Below are 19426 nucleotides of genomic sequence, written 5' to 3'. Positions count from 1 at the left end.
ATGGGACGCCGCGCCGCCCGGGGCCCCGGCCCGCCGCCGCTGCTGCTGTGGCTGTTGGCGCTCGCGGCCCGCGGGGGCTGCCCCGCGCCCGCGCCCCGCGCCGAGGACCTCAGCCTGGGGGTGGTGAGTGCGGGCGGCGCGGGCGCGGGGTGCGGGCGGCGCGGGGAGCGGGGCGGGCGCGGGCGCGGGGTGGGCGCGGGCGGCGCGGGGTGCGGGCGGCGCGGGCGGCGCGGGGAGCGGGGCGCGGGGCACGGGGTGGGCGCGGGGCGCGGGGCGGGCGCGGGCGGCGCGGGGCGCGGGGCGCGGGGAGCCGGGCGCGGGGCGCGGGGCGCGGGGCGGGGAGAACGAGGCCGGGCCGGGCGGGCTCCGCCGAGCGCGGCCGCCCCCCCCCCCCGCCTCTCTGGGGCTCGGGGCCGAGGGGGGCGCGGGGCGGCGGGGCGCGGGCGGCGGGGCTGGCGGCCTCCTCCGCGCCGGCCGGAGCCTTTCCGGGCCGGGGAGCGGCCGCCCGCCCCGCGCCCCGCGCCCCGCTCCCCGCTCCCCGCTCCCCGCGCCCGCGCCCGCGCCGGCCGGAGCCTTTCCGGGCCGGGGAGCGGCCGCCCGCCCCGCGCCCCGCGCCCCGCTCCCCGCTCCCCGCGCCCCGCGCCCGCGCCGGCCGGGGCGAGGCCCGCGGAGGTGGGGGCGGCGAGTTGCGGGAGCGGCGCGGGGAGTTGGGAAGTTTGCGCGGCCAGAGCGGGGTCGCCGCCCGTCCCGCCGGCGGGGCGAGGCCGGGCGCGGAGCCGGCGTCCACCGCGGTGAAGAACGCGGGAGCCCCGGGCCCGGCCCGGCCGCCGCCCCGGCGCGGGGCCACCGGGTGCGGGAGCCGCGTCCTGCCCGCGCTGCGCCCGCGGCCCGCGGCGCCCTCTGGCGGTTCCCTCCGCGGTGACGCCCGCGCCGGGGCCGGCCTCGGGTCCCCGCGCCCCCCGCGGCGTCCTCCCAGCTGGCCCCGCCGCGGAGCGGGTCCGGAGCGGCCCCGGGTTCTGGGAGCAGAGGCCCAGCCCCGCCCTGGGCGCGCAGGGGTGGCGCCCGCGGGGAGGCCGCGGCCCGCCTGCCCGGTGTCAGCGCACCGAGGTGTCCCTGGATTCCGTGAGTCCGCGCGCGCGCGGGCCTGGGGGGCTGGGGGCTGGGGGGGCGGCCGGGGGGAGCAGGCCTGGGGGAGGGGGGCGGGGGGACAGGCCTGAGGGAGAGGGCCAGGCCCGGGAGGGGGCAGGCCGGTGGGGGGGCAGGCCGGTGGGGGGGGCAGGCCCCGGGGAGGGGCAGGCCCGGTGTGGCCAGGCAGGCTGCAGGGAGTGCTGCCTCCAGAAGCCAGCCACGGCGTGGGCGCGCACACCCGCATGGCGGAGGCTCTGCCACCCAGGCACCTCATCCCAGTGTCATCTCTTTAGTGAGGGCTGTGCACGCGTGAGGCCCATTTCTGGTGCCAGGACCCTGGTTACCACTGGGTGAGCGTCTGAGGGGTCTGGGCAGCCGCTGGGAGGGCAGACCCCGGGTCAGCTTGCCGTGGTGCCGTCCAGCCCGCGGCCCTCCAGTTTCCTATGGAACAAGGCAACTTCAGCCCTAGACAGCCTCCTGCCAGGGTGAGTTCAGCCTCTGCAGATGACTGGGGCAGCCACAGCCGGAACTGTGGCCTAGGCACAAGCCCACGTGTCCCCTGCCTGGGGCCCCAGCCATCCACCCAGCTGGCCACTGCCAGTGGCTTCTGTGTCCCTCTCCCTGCCCTCCACCCTCCCCTGAGCTCCCGTCCCCAGCTCCTGACCCACCTGCTCTCCGTCCTCTCCAGAGTACCCTCCCCGCCCCCCCCCCCCCCATGGCTCCTTTCTACTCCAGGATGTCTGGGTCCAAGGCTTCCCTCAGCGCTCTACATTTGCCATTTCCCTGCCAGTCTCCAGCCGTCCTGTTACCCCAGGACGGCTTTCCTGTGTGCCACCTGCCGCACCCCACGCCCCTCCTTCACTACAGCGCAGAGGCTGCAGGGCAGGCCCCAGAGCCACAGCCAGGCTTCACCCCAGCCACACGCGTGGGACCGCTCCCACCAACACCCGCCCAGAGGAGGCCAAGGCCAGCTCCCGGCCTTCCCGTGGTCCAGTCATGTCAGACGTGGACCCGGAGCGGACGGGGCTTCATTGTTCACCGTGTGCTATGTGCGAAGGACACATTTCCCGTCCCTTCTGGGTGTCCGTCCCCTCGCGCACCGGGCGGCCGCTGTCACAGCTTCGGGCCTGTTAGCTCGCTTGCAATGCGGGGCTGCTGCCCAGAGACGCCCAGACCCCAGGCAGCAGATGGGGGGTCTGCGGGGGGGGGGGCTCTGCAGGCCGCAGGCCATCATGCCCTGCTCCGGGGTGCAGCCAAGTGGGTGTGCAGCCCCGGGGCGCTATCTGCGTCCCTGTAAATTTGCTGAAATGACCAGAGGGGGTTTACGCTACGCACATTGTGCCTCATTAGAGCTGTAAAAAGAACATTGTGTCACATTGTGACGTGTGACACCGCACGGGGGTGCACAGACATGGTGTGGTGTCCTGGCCCCCTCGTGCCGTGGCACCAGTACCCCTGAGTCACCACCCAGCCCAGCTAGGGCCCCTCCTTCCCTCCTGGCCCCTCCCAGTGGCCTTCTGGAAGGTTCACCCTGCCTCTGGATGCTCGGCCCTGCCGGCTGCAGCCTCTGTTGCCCTGGAGACCGCGTCTGGGTCTGTGGACCCCAGAGGGAGGGCCGCACAGGAGGCAGTAGCTGGGGGACGGGCAGGGGCAGGGGCCTGGCGGCCTCAGACGGGACGGGGGGGGTGAGGGGGCAGAGCCTGCCACCCGTGGCTTCCTGTGAGGCGCTGGCTAGGCTGGGCTGTTGCGGGACCCCAGCTTCTGGGCGGCTCTCCCGGGCTGCTGCCCAGGGCCCTCGGCTCACAGGCACCTCGCTGGCCCATTAGCCTCACTCAGCATTTCCGATGTGTTAGCCACGGAGCTGTGTGGTGGTAAAAGTCAGCCTGGGCAGCTGTGGAGCCTGTGCCCTAGGAGATTGCTGAGGTGCAGGGCGCCCTCTGTCTGCAGGTGTGCTTGGCTGAAGCCCACTGCAGGTCAGCCTCCGCGGGCTGCTGGCCCTTGACCGGGAGCAGCCTGGGGCCTGTGGGAGGTTCCTGTGGCACAGGAGAGGTCTGCCCAGGGGGCAGGACATCACTGCTGGGCAGCTGCCCGGCCCAGCCCGCACGCTCCCCTCTGCAAAGCCCGGCTTGGGGAGGGCGGGAGGGGGGGGGCCTCTGTGCCCCGCGCTCCCTGCAGCTGGAGGCAGCCCGGAGGGTGTCTGAGCCGGTGGCGGGTGGCTCTGCCCCGGCCACCTGTGGACTTGAGCACAGGCGTGAGCATGCCCACGTGCTCTCTCACACCTGAGGAAAACGTTGGCAGGAGCCAACGTTAACCACGTATCCAACTTCAAAGCAAAAACGGAGTCCAGGCAAGGTTTCAGGGGCTCTGGCGGCATGGAGCGGCGTGCCGGGCGCCCAGCCGACATTCATGGGGCAGGGATGTTCTCAGGGTGTGGAGGAGGCACTGCTGTGCCCGGAGCGCAGTGGTGTGGCGGGTCTGACGGCCCCGTGGTGGCTGCGGGCCGCGCTCCGGCCCTGGAGAGGCTGTGCCTTGTCCTGTCCACTGGACATCCCAGGCCTTGTCTGGGTGGGCTGCCTGCCCACTGCCTTCATAAGCCAAATACCCACCGTCCTGAGGCCGGGTGGCTGTGCCCGGTGAGGCTCCAGGGGGTTCTGGGAGATGGAGCCCATTTCCCCAACGCTGCTGCCCGCATCCTGAGCAGCCCGGGGTGTCCACGCCAGCCTCCCACTCAGGCTGGGCCGGGCCCCGGCGAGTGTCGATTCGGAAGGGAAATGTTCAATGATCAGAGAAGTAGATCTTCTCCTCGGGCCTCTGGCAGGCCAACGCGGGCTTGCCTCGGTGAGGAGTGGGCTCAGGACCCCTGAACCCCAACTAACACCTCCAGACCCTCCTCGCCAGCAAGTCTGCAGGAAAAGTGGCCTTGCAGCCTCGTTCGCGGTGGGCATGCTCGGAGCGCCACCTGGTGGCTGGAGTGCGTGAGCGCGGTCCCCACCGCGCTGGGCCTCGGCCAGGCATTGGCCCTGACCCAGCCCCTCGGGCGCTGGGCCTGCCTCTTATGTGCTGGCTCTCCGGGAAGGCTCCCACGCGGCACTCTGTTCGCCTCCTGTCAGCCCTTCACCACAGACCAGTCCCATGGGGTCACAACCCCATTCGGCCCCACATCCCTGGGCACGGCCATATGGAGGCACCTTCAGGCTCACCGCAGAAGAGGCCCCGAGGACCTCCCTTCTCCAGGGAGCAGCCTGGGGTGGGGGCCACATTGACGAACCTTTCCGTTTTACTCTAGAACTTTAACTTGTGCTTTCTAGGCAAGTGCTTTACCACTTGAACCAGGCCCCAGGCCTTTTTGCTTGCTTTTTTTGTTGGTTGTGGGGCTTGAACTCTGGGCCTGGGCGCTGTCCCTCAGCTCAAGGCTCATGTTCTACCCCTTGAGCCACAGCGCCACTTCCAGCTTTTTCTGCTTATGTGGTGCTGAGGAGTTGAACCCAGGGCCTCAGGCATGCAAGGCGAGCGCTCTACCACTGAGCCACTTTCCCAGCCCCATTGAAACTCTTATCTCCAATAAGCCACCAGAAAAACTGAAGTGGAGCTGTGACTCCACTAGACTTAAGCAAAAGAGCTCAGGGACAGAGCCCAGGCCCCGAGTTCAAGCCCCACAACCAACAACAAAAATCCTAGCTACTTGGGACTGAAATCTGAGGAGTTTGATTGAGGTTCAAAGCCAGACTAGGCAGCCAAGTCTGTGCAACTCTTACCTCCAGTTAACCAGCAGAAAGGCAGAAGTGGAGTTATGGCTCATGGGAGCACCAGCCTTGGGCAAAAAATAGAGCTAAGGGACTGCGCCCAGGCCCTGCGTTCAAGCTCTAGCACTGGTGCACACAGCAGCACACATTCACAGGTTTCGGGCGTGATGTGGCTTCCTTGGCGGGAGGGAGGGGAGGCGTTGGCCTGGGCAGCGCAGCAGCGCAGGCTCCTCAGGGGCGGGGCCGCACCCCAGCTCCCCTCACTCTGCTTTCCACCCCCAGGAGTGGCTGAGCAGATTTGGCTACCTGCCCCCAGCCGACCCCGCCACAGGACAGCTGCAGACGCAGGAGGAGCTGTCCAGAGCCATTGCCACCATGCAGCAGTTCGGGGGCCTGCAGGCCACAGGCACACTGGGTCAGTGCCACGGGGGGGGGGGGGGTCCCGGCCCTGCCGCTGGCCTCCGCTGGCTGGGCAGAGAGGGAAGGACAGCACACCCTCGGACGCCCGTGAGCCCCTGGCTGGGGAGGGGGCTGAGGCCCAGCTGCTGACCTCTGTCCACCCCACAGATGAGGCCACGCTGGCCCTTATGAAGACCCCACGCTGCTCCCTCCCGGACCTGCCCACCGCAGCCCGGATGCGCAGGAGGCGCCAGACCGCGCCACCCACCAAGTGGAACAAGAGGAACCTGTCCTGGAGGTAGGTGTGGGCAGGCCTGAGCCCACCGTGAGCGCCCCGGGACTCTCTGAGCCTGAGGCGGGATGTGGGTGGGACAGGACCGAGGCAGCTCTGCCTCCCGTGCTTTTGTCCACATGTGGCCCGCTCCTTCCCGGAGCTCCAGCTGCTCCCTCTCCCGAGGACGCACAGCCTGGTCCAGTGAGCCCCTGCGGCACAGCTACCCCCGGGGCCGCTGCCAGCTCAGGGCAGCCCCTGGGGTGAGGCTGGGCCCGGGGTAATGGACTGGTACCTCCAGAACGCTGACACTTCCTGCCCCGGCGTCCCAGCCCCAGGACGCCCCCGCCCCCCCCCCCCCCGTATGTGGGGGCCATGTCCCTGGTTCTTACCTGGCCCTGGGCCTGGCAGCTGGGGACCGGAGGAAAAGACGGTTGGGTGCATGTCCACATGTGCACCCAGACACAGCGCAGGCACTGGTCCCAGAGAGGTCAGGGCGGCCCGCTTGACCTCTTCCCTGACCCCCACCCTAGAGTCCGGACTTTCCCCCGGGACTCCCCGCTGGGCCGGGACACCGTGCGCGCACTCATGTACTACGCCCTCAAAGTCTGGAGCGACATCACACCCTTGAACTTCCACGAGGTGGCCGGCAACGCTGCCGATATCCAAATCGACTTCTCCAGGGCTGAGCACGAGGACCGCTACCCCTTCGACGGCCCGGGAGGCACCGTGGCCCACGCCTTCTTCCCCGGAGACCACCGCGCTGCGGGAGACGCACACTTCGACGATGACGAGACCTGGACCTTTCGCTCCTCAGGTAGGTGTGTGCGTGGGACTGACGCGTCCCTGCCCGCCCACAGCCGGATGCCACGCAGGCAGGACGCCACAGCTCTATGGGAAGAGAGGCAGCCGGGGCCCAGCACAGGCTGCGGCGTAGGCAGTGCGGGTCTGGGGGTCCTGAGACCTGCTGTGCCCCGTTTCATTCTGGTGGCGCCCGGGCCACGGGCCTCACCCGTCCGTGGATGGCACTGCTCCACACTGCCTGCCCAGCTCACCTTTGACCCAGGGCCCCGGTGTCGGCCCCAGCCGCCTCCCGACACGAGAGTACAGGCCCCCGGGGGGACGGCGCGGGAGAGCCCACGGGACACGGACTGCAACCAGGGGAGGCGCTGGCGCCGCCTCACGGCCGCTGTCCCCAGACTCCCACGGGATGGACCTGTTTGCGGTGGCCGTCCATGAGTTCGGCCACGCCATCGGGCTGAGCCACGTGGCCGCCTCGAGCTCCATCATGCAGCCGTACTACCGAGGTCCCGTGGGGGACCCCCTGCGCTACGGGCTGCCCTACGAGGACCGCGTGCGCGTCTGGCAGCTGTACGGTGAGCCTGGCGCCCGCGGGGGACGCGCCCCCTGGTGGCCACACGCGGTGGGCGCTCAGCCTGGGCCTCTCTGTGTACAGAGGGGTCTTGCTCCCTGCCCTGGCCCAGGAGGAGGGAAAGGGGGGGCCGCGGCTGGCCTGGCGTGTACCCCTAGCTCCCGGGGCCTCTGCACTGCTGGGTGTGCTGGCCAAGCTACCCCACTGACCGCGGGGCTGGAGCCAGGCTTGGTTCTGTGGAGTCCCCGGGGAGGGGCGGGCGGGCAGGGGGCCTTTCCACCTTTGTCTCCTGGTCCCCACAGGAGTGCGTGAGTCCGTGTCCCCCACGGCACAGCTTGACATCCCAGAGCCTGAGGAGCCCCCCTTGCTGCCAGAGCCCCCTGAAAACCGCTCCAGCACCCCGTAAGCCAGAGCCCCACAGCCGGGCCCAGCTGCGCAAAGCCTCACTGGGTGCCGGCTGGACCCGCACGTGCCTTGTTCCCCCCACCGCACCCCTGCACACCCCCTCCTCCTCCCCAGAACACGCTCCCTCCTCCTCCCCGGCACACGCTCACCATCCTGAAGACCCGCACAAGCCCTGTTCCCCCCACCCTCCCACCACCACCACACACCCCTGCATGCCCCCTCCCCCGCAGCGTTGCTACCATTCCTTTTCTGGGGCTGTGTTGGGAAAGTGGAGTTGGGTCCCAGACTCCCATTCAGCACCACCATGGTGTACAGAACCCAGACTGCCCCCGGGGGTCTCCAGCTGTGGTGCACTGCTGTGTGCCGAGGTTAGACCTGCCTGCGGTGCACCGAAGTTAGAGCTGCCCGCAGTGCGCCGAGGTTAGACCTGTGCTGTGTGCCGAGGTTAGACCTGCCCGCGGTGTGCATGCTGCGCTGTGTGCAGAGGTTGGACCTGCCCGCGGTGCGCATGCTGCGCTGTGTGCAGAGGTTGGACCTGCCCGCGGTGTGCATGCTGCGCTGTGTGCAGAGGTTGGACCTGCCCGCAGTGTGCATGCTGCGCTGTGTGCCGAGGTTAGACCTGCCCGCGGTGTGCATGCTGCGCTGTGTGCAGAGGTTAGACCTGCCAGCGGTGTGCATGCTGCGCTGTGTGCAGAGGTTGGACCTGCCTGCGGTGTGCATGCTGCGCTGTGTGCAGAGGTTGGACCTGCCTGCGGTGTGCATGCTGCGCTGTGTGCAGAGGTTGGACCTGCCTGCGGTGTGCATGCTGCGCTGGGTGCCGAGGTTGGACCTGCCTGCGGTGTGCATGCTGCGCTGTGTGCAGAGGTTGGACCTGCCTGCGGTGTGCATGCTGCGCTGGGTGCAGAGGTTGGACCTGCCTGCGGTGTGCATGCTGCGCTGGGTGCAGAGGTTGGACCTGCCCGCGGTGTGCATGCTGCGCTGTGTGCAGAGGTTGGACCTGCCCGCGGTGTGCATGCTGCGCTGTGTGCAGAGGTTAGACCTGCCCGCGGTGTGCATGCTGCGCTGTGTGCAGAGGTTGGACCTGCCCGCGGTGTGCATGCTGCGCTGTGTGCAGAGGTTGGACCTGCCTGCGGTGTGCTTGCTGCGCTGTGTGCAGAGGTTGGACCTGCCTGCGGTGTGCATGCTGCGCTGTGTGCAGAGGTTGGACCTGCCTGCGGTGTGCATGCTGCGCTGTGTGCAGAGGTTAGACCTGCCTGCGGTGTGCATGCTGTGCTGTGTGCCGAGGTTAGACCTGCCTGCGGTGTGCTTGCTGCGCTGTGTGCAGAGGTTGGACCTGCCCGCGGTGTGCATGCTGTGCTGTGTGCAGAGGTTGGACCTGCCCGCGGTGTGCATGCTGCGCTGTGTGCAGAGGTTGGACCTGCCCGCGGTGTGCATGCTGCGCTGTGTGCAGAGGTTGGACCTGCCCGCGGTGTGCTTGCTGCGCTGTGTGCAGAGGTTGGACCTGCCTGCGGTGTGCATGCTGCGCTGTGTGCAGAGGTTGGACCTGCCTGCGGTGTGCATGCTGCGCTGTGTGCAGAGGTTAGACCTGCCTGCGGTGTGCATGCTGTGCTGTGTGCCGAGGTTAGACCTGCCTGCGGTGTGCTTGCTGCGCTGTGTGCAGAGGTTGGACCTGCCCGCGGTGTGCATGCTGTGCTGTGTGCAGAGGTTGGACCTGCCCGCGGTGTGCATGCTGCGCTGTGTGCAGAGGTTGGACCTGCCTGCGGTGTGCATGCTTCGCTGTGTGCAGAGGTTAGACCTGCCTGCGGTGTGCATGCTGCGCTGTGTGCAGAGGTTGGGCCTGCCTGCGGTGTGCATGCTGCGCTGTGTGCCGAGGTTAGGCCTGCCTGCGGTGTGCATGCTGCGCTGTGTGCCGAGGTTAGACCTGCCTGCGGTGTGCGTGCTGTGCTGTGTGCAGAGGTTGGACCTGCCTGCGGTGTGCATGCTGCACTGTGTGCAGAGGTTAGACCTGCCTGCAGTGTGCATGCTGCGCTGTGTGCAGAGGTTGGACCTGCCTGCGGTGTGCATGCTGTGCTGTGTGCAGAGGTTAGACCTGCCTGCGGTGTGCATGCTGCGCTGTGTGCAGAGGTTAGACCTGCCTGCGGTGTGCATGCTGCGCTGTGTGCAGAGATTGGACCTGCCTGCGGTGTGCATGCTGCGCTGTGTGCAGAGGTTAGACCTGCCTGCGGTGTGCATGCTGCGCTGTGTGCAGAGGTTAGACCTGCCTGCGGTGCACCGAGGTTAGAGCTGCCCACAGTGCGCCGAGGTTAGACCTGTGCTGTGTGCAGAGGTTGGACCTCTATTGCTTGGGAAGGGGCAGGAGGCTCTGGTTCTGGCTCATCTCTCTCCACTGACTGCTGTCTGGCCCAGCCCGTGAGAGTTATCCACACCTGAGGTTCTGGGTTCGGGACCCATGACCCCTGACCCCAGCGCTGGCTCTGTGCCCACAGGCTGAGGACGGACGTGCCTCACAGGTGCACTGCGCACTTCGACGCTGTGGCCCAGATCCGCGGGGAAGCCTTCTTCTTCAAAGGTAATGCAGGGCCCAGGGGCAGAGGGGCCAGACCTCGGAGGGCCGGGGGGGGAGGGGGAGGGGGACTAGGGCAGACCTCGGAGGGATGGAGGGGTACCAGGGTCAGACCTCAGAGGGACAGCCCGCCCCCAGCCACTTCCCGTCTGCCCCTCAGGCAAGTACTTCTGGCGCCTGACGAGGGACCGGCACCTGGTGTCCCTGCGGCCAGCTCAGATGCACCGCTTCTGGCGAGGCCTGCCGCTGCACCTGGACAGCGTGGACGCTGTGTACGAGCGCACCAGCGACCACAAGATCGTGTTCTTCAAAGGTGGGTGCCCCAGGCCTCGCCCTCTCCAGTTGCGCCGCCATGGCTCTCCCCGGCCCACGGACCTGCCCCCATCCTCCAGCCCCGCACGGCGCAGACCTGCCCCCATCCTCCAGCCCCGCACGGGGCAGACATGCCCCCATCCTCCAGCCCTGCACGGGGCAGCGTAGTGCTGCGCCAGCCTGCGCTCTCTGCTGGTGTGTGTTGGCACCGACTGTGGACCGCCCACGCTGAGGCGGCCCGCAGGCTCACAGTGGGCACAGACGGAATCTGTCCTTGGGGCGGAGTCCCGACGCGCCTCCAGGGCCAGGAGGAGGAGCAGCGGAGGGGCTGCCACGCAGGCCGCAGGCCCTCCCAGGACTAGGAGCACAGGCACGTGCAGCCACACCGAGCCAGCCTCTTCCTTTTTAAGGCTGAATAACATTTATGTGGTCAAGCACTGCTGGCTCACGCCTGTCATCCTGGCTACTCAGGAGGCTGAGATCCGAGGATCATGGTTCAAAGCCAGCCTGGACAGGAAAGGCTGTGAGACTCTTATCTCCAATTAACCACTCAAAAACCGGAGGTGGCGCTGTGGCTCAAGTGGTAGAGTGCTCACCTTCAGCTGAAGAGCTGAGGGACAGCGCCCAGGCCCAGAGTTCAAGCCCCATGACCAACCAAAAAAAAAAGAAAATTATTTGTTTGTTTTGTCAGTCTTGGAGCTTGAACTCAGGAATTGTGCACTGTCCGAGTTTCTTTTTCTCAAGGCTAGTGCTATACCACTTGAGTCACAGCTCCGATTTTTTGGTGGTCATTGGAGATAAGAGTCTCATGGACTTTCCTGCCTGGGCTGGCTTTGAACCACGATCCTCAGATCTCAGTTTCTTGAGCAGCTGGGATTACAGGCGTGAGCCACCAGTGCCTGGCTGATTGCAGGCGTGAGCAGCCAGCAACACTCAGCTGTTTAATGTTTTGAGAAGCCGTCGTGCTCCTCTCCACGATGGCTGTGCCCTCCTCATTCCGCAGCCAGCGCAGGCTCCTCTCCACGTCCTGGCCAGCCTGCACTTCACGCTCATCTGCATGCACTCTGTGCCGCTCCCCATTGCATCCCCCCACAGATGAGCCGTACTGGCTGCTTGTTGCGTGTGGTGTTTGTGTCGTTTTGGCTTTTGGCTAGCCGTTTTCTGTGTTTTGCTTTTTGCTTTGTAGTCAGGGCCTCTCTGTGTAGCCCAGGCCAGCCTTGAACTCTGATTCCTCCTGGCTCAGCTTCCCAAGTGCTGGACTGCGATTCCAGCACCAGCTGCTTGGGAATCTTTATGGGATACGTGTGCAAACCCGGTCCAGGCCGAGGGCATTAGTAGCTCACTCCTGCATGAAGTCCACAGGCTGTGAGGTTTGGCCTCTGACTCTGTCTTTGCCTGTGAATCTGTCCCCGCCCTGTGTGTGGAACACTGGTAGGGAAGGCAAGACAGCTTTGTGGGGCCGCGGGTGCTTCTCAGATCTCCGTCCCCGGCACTAAGTGGATGCCCACACACACAGGTGGCTGGTAACCTGGCGACCAACGCCAGGCGCAGAGTCGGTGCTCAGTGAATACTCGTGAGGACGCAGGCCGGGGGGGGGGGCTGAGCACCTTGTGCCCCTGCCTGGGTGAGGGTGACAGACACAGGAGAGCCCAGCTGGGGCTCCCCACCCCAGGCTGAGCTGAGCCGAGCCCTGCCGCTGGCTCTTTCTCTCGCCCCCAGGAGACAGATACTGGGTGTTTAAGGACAACAACGTAGAGGAAGGATACCCGCGGCCCATCTCCGACTTCAGCCTTCCGCCGGGCGGCGTGGACGCCGCCTTCTCCCAGGAGCACAATGACAGGACTTATTTCTTTAAGGACCAGCTGTACTGGCGCTATGATGACCACACCCGGCGCATGGACCCCGGCTACCCTGTCCAGGGGCCCCTGTGGAGGGGCGTCCCCAGCCCCCCGGACGACGCCATGCGCTGGTCTGATGGTGAGCGCTGGGCTTGGGCAGAGCTGCCCGCCCTCCGTCCCCTCCTCTGTGTGGAACATGAGTCGCAGTGGTGTTTCTGGGAGGAGCGACCCCCCCCACGTGCAGCGGTGTGGTCAGCCACTGACCCGTGACGTTTGAGAGGCCCTGGACACACACACACACACACTCACCGGCGTGCACACACACACACACACCCTGGACACACACTCACCAGCGTGCACACACACACACACACACACACACACCCTGGACACACACACTCACCGGCATGCACACACACCCTGGACACACACTCACCGGCGTGCACACACACACCCTGGACACACTCACCGGCGTGCACACACACACACACCCTGGACGCACACACACACTCACCGGCGTGTACACACACACACACCCTGGACACACACACACACTCACCGGCGTGCACACACACACACCCTGGACACACACACCGGCGTGCACACACACACCCTGGACACACACACACACTCACCGGCGTGCACACACACACACACACACACCCTGGACACACACACTCACCGGCGTGCACACACACACCCTGGACACACACACACACACCCTGGACACACACACACACTCACCGGCGTGCACACACACACACACCCTGGACACACACACCCTGGACACACACACTCACTGGCGTGCACACACACACCCTGGACACACTCACCGGCGTGCACACACACACACACCCTGGACACACACACCCTGGACACACACACACACTCACCGGCGTGCACACACACACACACCCTGGACACACACACACTCACCGGCGTGCACACACACACACCCTGGACACACACACACACTCACCGGCGTGCACACACACACACCCTGGACACACACACACTCACCGGCGTGCACACACACATACACACACCCTGGACACTCACACTCACCGGCGTGCACACACACACACACACCCTGGACACACACACTCACCGGTGTGCACACACACACACCCTGGACACACACACACTCACCAGCGTGCACACACACACACACCCTGGACACACACACTCACCGGTGTGCACACACACATACACACCCTGGACACACACACACACTCACCGGCGTGCACACACACACACCCTGGACACACACTCACCGGCGTGCACACACACACACACTCACCGGCGTGCACACACACACACCCTGGACACACACACTCACCGGCCTTGGCCCAGTGCCCACACAGGCCCTTCCTGAGCGCCACCTGCTCACTATACCAGCCCTGGGGCTCTGCCTAGAACTCCTTGCAGCGCTGGTCCTGGTTCCCCATCCATCGTGCTGTGCCCCAGCAGCTAGAGCTGCTTGCACAGAGTGGAGCCTAGATCAAAACCGTGTACAGGGAGGGAGCTAGAGGTGGCAGCCCATTCCCACCTCCACCCAGGCCTGCTCAGGGCCGGTTTGAGGCCCCCCGAGACGCAGGGCTGCCCCACCACCGCCCGCATCCTCTCTGCAGGTGCGTCCTACTTCTTCCGCGGCCAGGAGTACTGGAAGGTGCTGGACGGCGAGCTAGAGGTGGCCCCCGGATACCCGCAGTCCACGGCCCGGGACTGGCTGGTGTGCGGAGAGCCTCCTGCCGAGGACGGTGGCCGTGCGGGGCCGGCACAGGGCCGCAGCGGCGCCCAGGACAGCCCGGCCACCTGCTCCTGCACCTCTGCCGCACATCGGCTCTCACCCCCGGGGCCCCCAAAGCTGCTGCTGCTGCTGCCGCTGCCGCTGCTGCCGCTGCCGCTGCTGCCACCGGCCTGGGCACTGGGTTCTCTGGCCCCTGCCCGGGCACCCTGAGGGAGACGCTGGCCACAAGGGAAGAGGGAAACCCAGAGGGCAAGACCACACGTGCTGTGGGCCGCCCGCAGGCCAGCCTCGGGCCCCACATCAGGCATCTCCCACCTCACCTGGCAGGGCCCCGGACGGCAGCGGGGAGGACGCCACCCCTGCTCTGGGTCACAGCGGCTCTGATGCACTTTGGTGGTCCTCTTGACCTCTCTGCCCCCTGAGCCGGCCCTGTGCTCGGCCACCAATAGGGAGTCGAGGCCCAGTGGAGAAACTTCCAAGTGCAGACGCGGACACACTGACCCAGAGCCCTGCTAGGAGCCAAAGCCGGCTGCCAGCAGGGTCCCTGCTTGCTCCGCTCCAGGCCCACCCCACCGGCCGCCCCCAGCCAGGCCCCTGCTCTGACAAGTTCGGAGTCCTGGCTCAGCCACAGGCAGAGGACATTCCTGTGCCACTGACTCCCGTTCCCTCTGAGCTGGGACGGGCCCGGGGGGCATTTGCACCCCTGAGCCGGCCTGCCAGCACCCATGGCTGTGGCAAGGTGTCCTGTGGGCTGTGCGGGAGACCCACCTGGGTCGAGGCTTCAGGAGCAAGTGGGGTGAGCCCTGGGCCCCAGGCAGGAGAGCAGGAGAGCAGTGGTGGGCATGGGGGCTTCCAGGAGCGGCCAGGCAGGCCACAGCATTGTCTCCTGGAGTTGGACCTGTGAGAGGGAGGGAGGCCGAGCCCCTGGCTCTGATCTGAGGGGAGGGCAGCACAGCAGAGCACAGTAGAGACAGGCGTGTGCCCTAGACACCACTGTTACACCCCACAGACTCCATCATCCACACCCCCAGACGCCATCTACAATCCCCAGATCCTGTCATCCAGACCCTACCATCCACACCCCCAAATGCCATCTACAGTCCCCAGACCCTATCATCCAGATCCGCAAATGCCATCTACAATCCCCAGATCCTGTCATCCAGACCCTACCATCCACACCCCCAGACTCCATACCCCCAAATGCCATCTACAATCCCCAGATCCTGTCATCCAGACCCTACCATCCACACCCCCAGACTCCATCCATACCCCCAAATGCCATCTACAATCCCCAGATCCTGTCATCCAGACCCTACCATCCACACCCCTCAGACCCCATCAGCACACCCCAGACTCCATCATCCAGCCTCTCAGATCCCATCAGCCACAACCCCCAGATCCTATCATCTAAAACCCCCAGGTACCACCATCCCCAGACCCTATCATCCAGACTCATCCATCCACACCCCTGGGCTCCCTCATCCACACCCCCAGACCCCTCCATCCACACCCACACCCCCAGACTCCTCCATCCAGACCCCTCCATCCACACCCCTGGACTCCCCCATCCAGACCCCTCCATCCGCACCCCCAGACCCCTCCATCCGCACCCCCAGACCCCTCCATCCGCACCCCCAGACCCCTCCATCCGCACCCCCAGACCCCTCCATCCGCACCCCCAGACCCCTCCATCCGCACCCCCAGACCCCTCCATCCGCACCCCCAGACCCCTCCATCCGCACCCCCAGACTCCTCCATCCGCACCCCCGGGCTCCCTCATCCGCACCCCCAGACCCCTCCATCCACACCCCTGGACTCCCCCATCCAGACCCCTCCATCCGCACCCTTGGACTCCCCCATCCAGATCCCTCCATCCACACCCCCAGATCCCTCCATCTGCACACCCCACCATCCTCACCCCTGGACCCCTCCATCCCCGCCTCTGGCACCTGGTGCAGAGAGCCTAGAGCCTGCTCTGTGGCCCTTGGACCGGGAGCTGGCCGGGGAGAGGGCGGGTGTGCAGGCAGAGGCCTGTGCTCCCCCTGGCCAGCCTGCCGTCTGCCACCCACTCCCAGAAGCGATGGGCCGCCCCGGCCCTGCTCCACAGGGCTGTGCTGCTGCGCCGCCCCTGGCAGGTCCCCGTGTCCTGCAGCCTGTGGGGGGGACCCTGTACAGTTGGGGTACCGCGCAAGAGTGCTGAGCTCAGGGCACTCTTGCAGAAGTCTCACTGTCATTTTAAAATCCAAACTAATAAAGTTTTTCTACACCAGCTGGGGGCGGCTCCATGGGAGAGCTCTTGCCTAGCATGTCCCCAGCACCTGGAAAAAGCTCTGTGCCCTTTGGGACGAAGAGGTAAACAGGAGGCTACCTGAGGCCCCCCCCCCAGCCCGTCTGCATGCGTGGGAGGGGGCGGCCAGCTTCCACAGCTGCAGGCCTGCACGAGAGAGCTCCGGACAAGATCCTTCCCTGGGTCACTTGTCACCCTGCGACCTCCTGGGGTGGCAGCTGGGGGGTGACTTGGGAATGCCTGGCCACAAGACCTCCACCCCCCCATCCCCAGCTTGTTTCTCAATGCCCTCTGCGGGGAAAGCCCAGTCTGGCGGCTCTGTGCCGCCCACCCGGCTTGCTCCCAACCCAGCAGCTCCAGCTCCGTGATGCCCAGCTTGCTCTCAGCCAGGCCTGTCGCTTGGCCTCCCCTGAGCCCTGTGACCTTGGCACTGGCCAAGGTGGTAGGGTTAGCCTGTCTGATGCTTCCTGACTCCTTCCCACCCTGAGTCTGGCAGTGACCAGGCTGCACTGGGACTGGAGGTGTGGCTGGAGGTAGAGCGCTAGCCTTGAGCCAAAGAGCTCAGGGATAGCACCCAGACCCCGAGTTCAAGCCCCAGGGCCTGCGCAGAAACAGGCAGTGGACTCCCCAGGGAGCCCCATGGAGTCCCCGTCCCACAGGACTGTGGTGCTGACAGGTTCCTCCCCGACTGGCAGCGGGGAGTGAGGAGGGCTGAGTGAGCAGCTCCCCCAGCTCTTCTGGGGAGTTGGGACTGGAAAGGCTCTGTGAACTGGGCCGGGCAGCACAAAGCTTCAGGAGATGGGTTGTGCCTGTGTTCAGGTAATAGCAAGTAAACAACTACCCCCTAATTAACTCGGCAGGGAAGAGGGCTGCCTCGGTTTGCAGGGAGAACCGGTAATCTGGCTGCCTCCCCCTGCGCGCACACAGACAGCCTAGGAGGTCCACCTGGCTGGAGGGACAGATTGGGCAAAGGCCCCGGGGCCTGCACCAGGATGTTGGACCTACATTGCGTCACCTGGGAATTCCTGCCCCCAGCTTGGCCCTGATGCAATCTGCTCCCGCCTCACGGCACGGCCTGCCCGGCTGGACTCTGGCCCGCAGGCCAGGCACAGACGGCCTCCGACCTTCCACCCTTGCCTTGTCCAGGCCGGCAACAGCTCCAGCTCCTTTCTGCCCTGCACTGGCGGGGTGATCCTCGCTGAGCCAGCTCATCCCCAGGCCTCTCTTCCACATTTGTCAACCAGACTGTGGGCTTGGAAAAGCAGATTGTGTCCTTGCTAAAAGCAGGTGCCCAGGCTGGCCAGCCCCTTCTGCCTTGGACTGCTTGAGTGTATGGTTTTATTTTGTATTTTATTTGGCAAGGTCTTGCTATATTGATCCTCCTGCCTCAGACTCCAGAGTTCTGGGACTTGGCGGGGAGGTGGAAAGTGTTGTGTTTTCTTTTTAGTTCTGTGCCAATTCCAGGGGTTGAACTCAAGGTCTCCCATTCTTGGTCAGCTTTTGGCTCATAGCTGGTGCTCTACCACTTGAGCCATGCCTCCACTTTAGCAGTTGGCTACTTCATTGGAGGTAAGAAACTGGAGAACTTGCTGACTTTGAATGGAAGCCCTCAGATCTCTGCCTCCTGAATAGCAGGGTGACAGGGGTAAGCTGCCCGGCACCACTTCTTCATCTGTCAGCCCCGTCTTCATTACTGCAGGGCGGGAACCAGCCCACCGGCCTGGCCCCCAGGCCTTACCCAGCCCTCTGAGCAATCAGCCACTTCACCCCGCCTGCTGGACAGGTTTGTTGCTGAAAAACCTAAATGCCCGGAACCGCCCTGCCAGGGGCTGCGTGTCCCCCTGGCTCTCCTCGCCTGGGAGGCATTTGGGTTGGGGCCAGGCCTGGAGCTCCCTGAGGCCCCCAGAGGGGAAAGGGGCTCCACAGGCCCACAGCACCTGAGGAAGGGTTCAAACCCCCGGGAGATGAGAGTGGAAAGGCAGGAAGCCGCCTGGTCCAGGAAGGAGAGGTCTGTGTGTCTGCGCCCTCACTGCCAGCATGGGTGTGTGTCAGGCATGGGTGGAGAGGGTTTATATCTTCCCAAAATGGACGGCTTCCACCGGTCTGCCCGGACCAGAACCGACAGTTGTTTGAGGGATTTCTCATGGTGTATGCTTTTGTGGAAATGAGAGTTCGAGACTCAAAACCCTGATTCCCAGCAGTAGCCTTTACACTTTCTCATCTGGGGAAATACGGCCCTGTGGTCCAGCGGCCCCTCTCCAACTGGTAGACCACAGTTCTGATGGCCAAGATAAGAGTGGTTTATGATTCTGAAATTTGCAGCTGTTTTTTTTTTTTTTGTCGGTTGTGGGGCTTGAACTCTGGGCCTGGGCACTGTCCCTCAGCTCTTCAGCTCAAGGCGAGCGCTCTACCACTTGAGCTACAGTGCCACTTCCGGTTTTCTGGTGGTTTATTGGAGATAGGAGTCTCACGGTCTCTCCTGCCCAGGCTGGCTTTGAACCGCGATCCTCAGATCTCAGCCTCCTGAGTAGCTAGGATGACAGGCGTGAGCCACCAGCGCCCGGCGCTTTGCAGCTGTTTCTACACCCACCTAGGGCACACAGATGGTGGTCTGGGCCTCCTTTCCCAGATGTTTCTGATTTGGGGGGTCTCAACCATACAAGGAAATTTCCCACATTTTGATGCCAGGCACTGGTGGCTCATGCCTACAGTCCCAGCTACTCAGGAGGCTGAGATCTGAGGATCACCATGCAAAGCCAGAATGGCCAGAAAGCCCAGGAGATTCTTATCTCCAATAAACTACTTAGGAAAATCTGGAAGTGGTGCTGTGGCTCAAGTGATAGAATGCCAGTCTTTAGCAAAAAAGCTCAGGGACAGTGCCCAGACCCTGAGTTCAAGCCCCAGGACTGGCAAAAAAAAAAAGTGAGAGCCCGTCACCCTGAGTTGAACTGCCCACACGTGCGCATGCACACACAATAATAATAACAACAATAACAACAACAACAATAATAATATAATAAAGAAATTAGTCCTTCAATCGAATCTGCGGATCAGTTGGTGTTGGGCGGGCCAGGAAAACACTCCAGTTCTGTAAAGGGTAGGTACTAAAGGGAGGGGCTGAGTTAACAGGAAGCCTGAGAGAATGAAATTCCTCAAAGTAGTTCTTCAGCCGCTTAGGACACATTGAAACCTTGTTGAAATTGTTCTGGGAGGGAAGCAATGGGGGGTGGGAGTGATTGGAATATGCTGTAATACTGTAAATGTGTGGAAATGTTGCAACAAAAGGAAGGGGAAGGGAAGGGAGGGGGCGGAGAGGGAGGGTCAGTGGTAGAGTGCTTGCCTGGCAAGCATGAAGCCC

General features: G+C 64.8%; 1 protein-coding gene across 1 annotated transcript; it reads left to right on the top strand.

Moving 5' to 3' along the window:
• Positions 1-15981, top strand: Mmp17 (matrix metallopeptidase 17). The gene is made up of 12 exons (XM_042672566.1): positions 1-123; positions 5154-5286; positions 5439-5568; positions 6075-6358; positions 6741-6917; positions 7216-7315; positions 9805-9887; positions 10042-10194; positions 11913-12170; positions 13663-13962; positions 14847-15201; positions 15420-15981. Exons 1-12 carry the CDS (start codon positions 1-3, stop codon positions 15979-15981), a joined length of 2658 nt encoding a protein of 885 aa, XP_042528500.1.
• The last annotated feature ends 3445 nt before the right edge of the window (positions 15982-19426 follow it).

This window comes from Dipodomys spectabilis, unplaced genomic scaffold (assembly GCF_019054845.1).
Source record: "Dipodomys spectabilis isolate Male_0828 unplaced genomic scaffold, ASM1905484v1 ptg000725l, whole genome shotgun sequence".
NCBI lineage: Eukaryota > Metazoa > Chordata > Mammalia > Rodentia > Heteromyidae > Dipodomys > Dipodomys spectabilis.
This window is presented reverse-complemented; position numbering and strand designations above follow the sequence as displayed.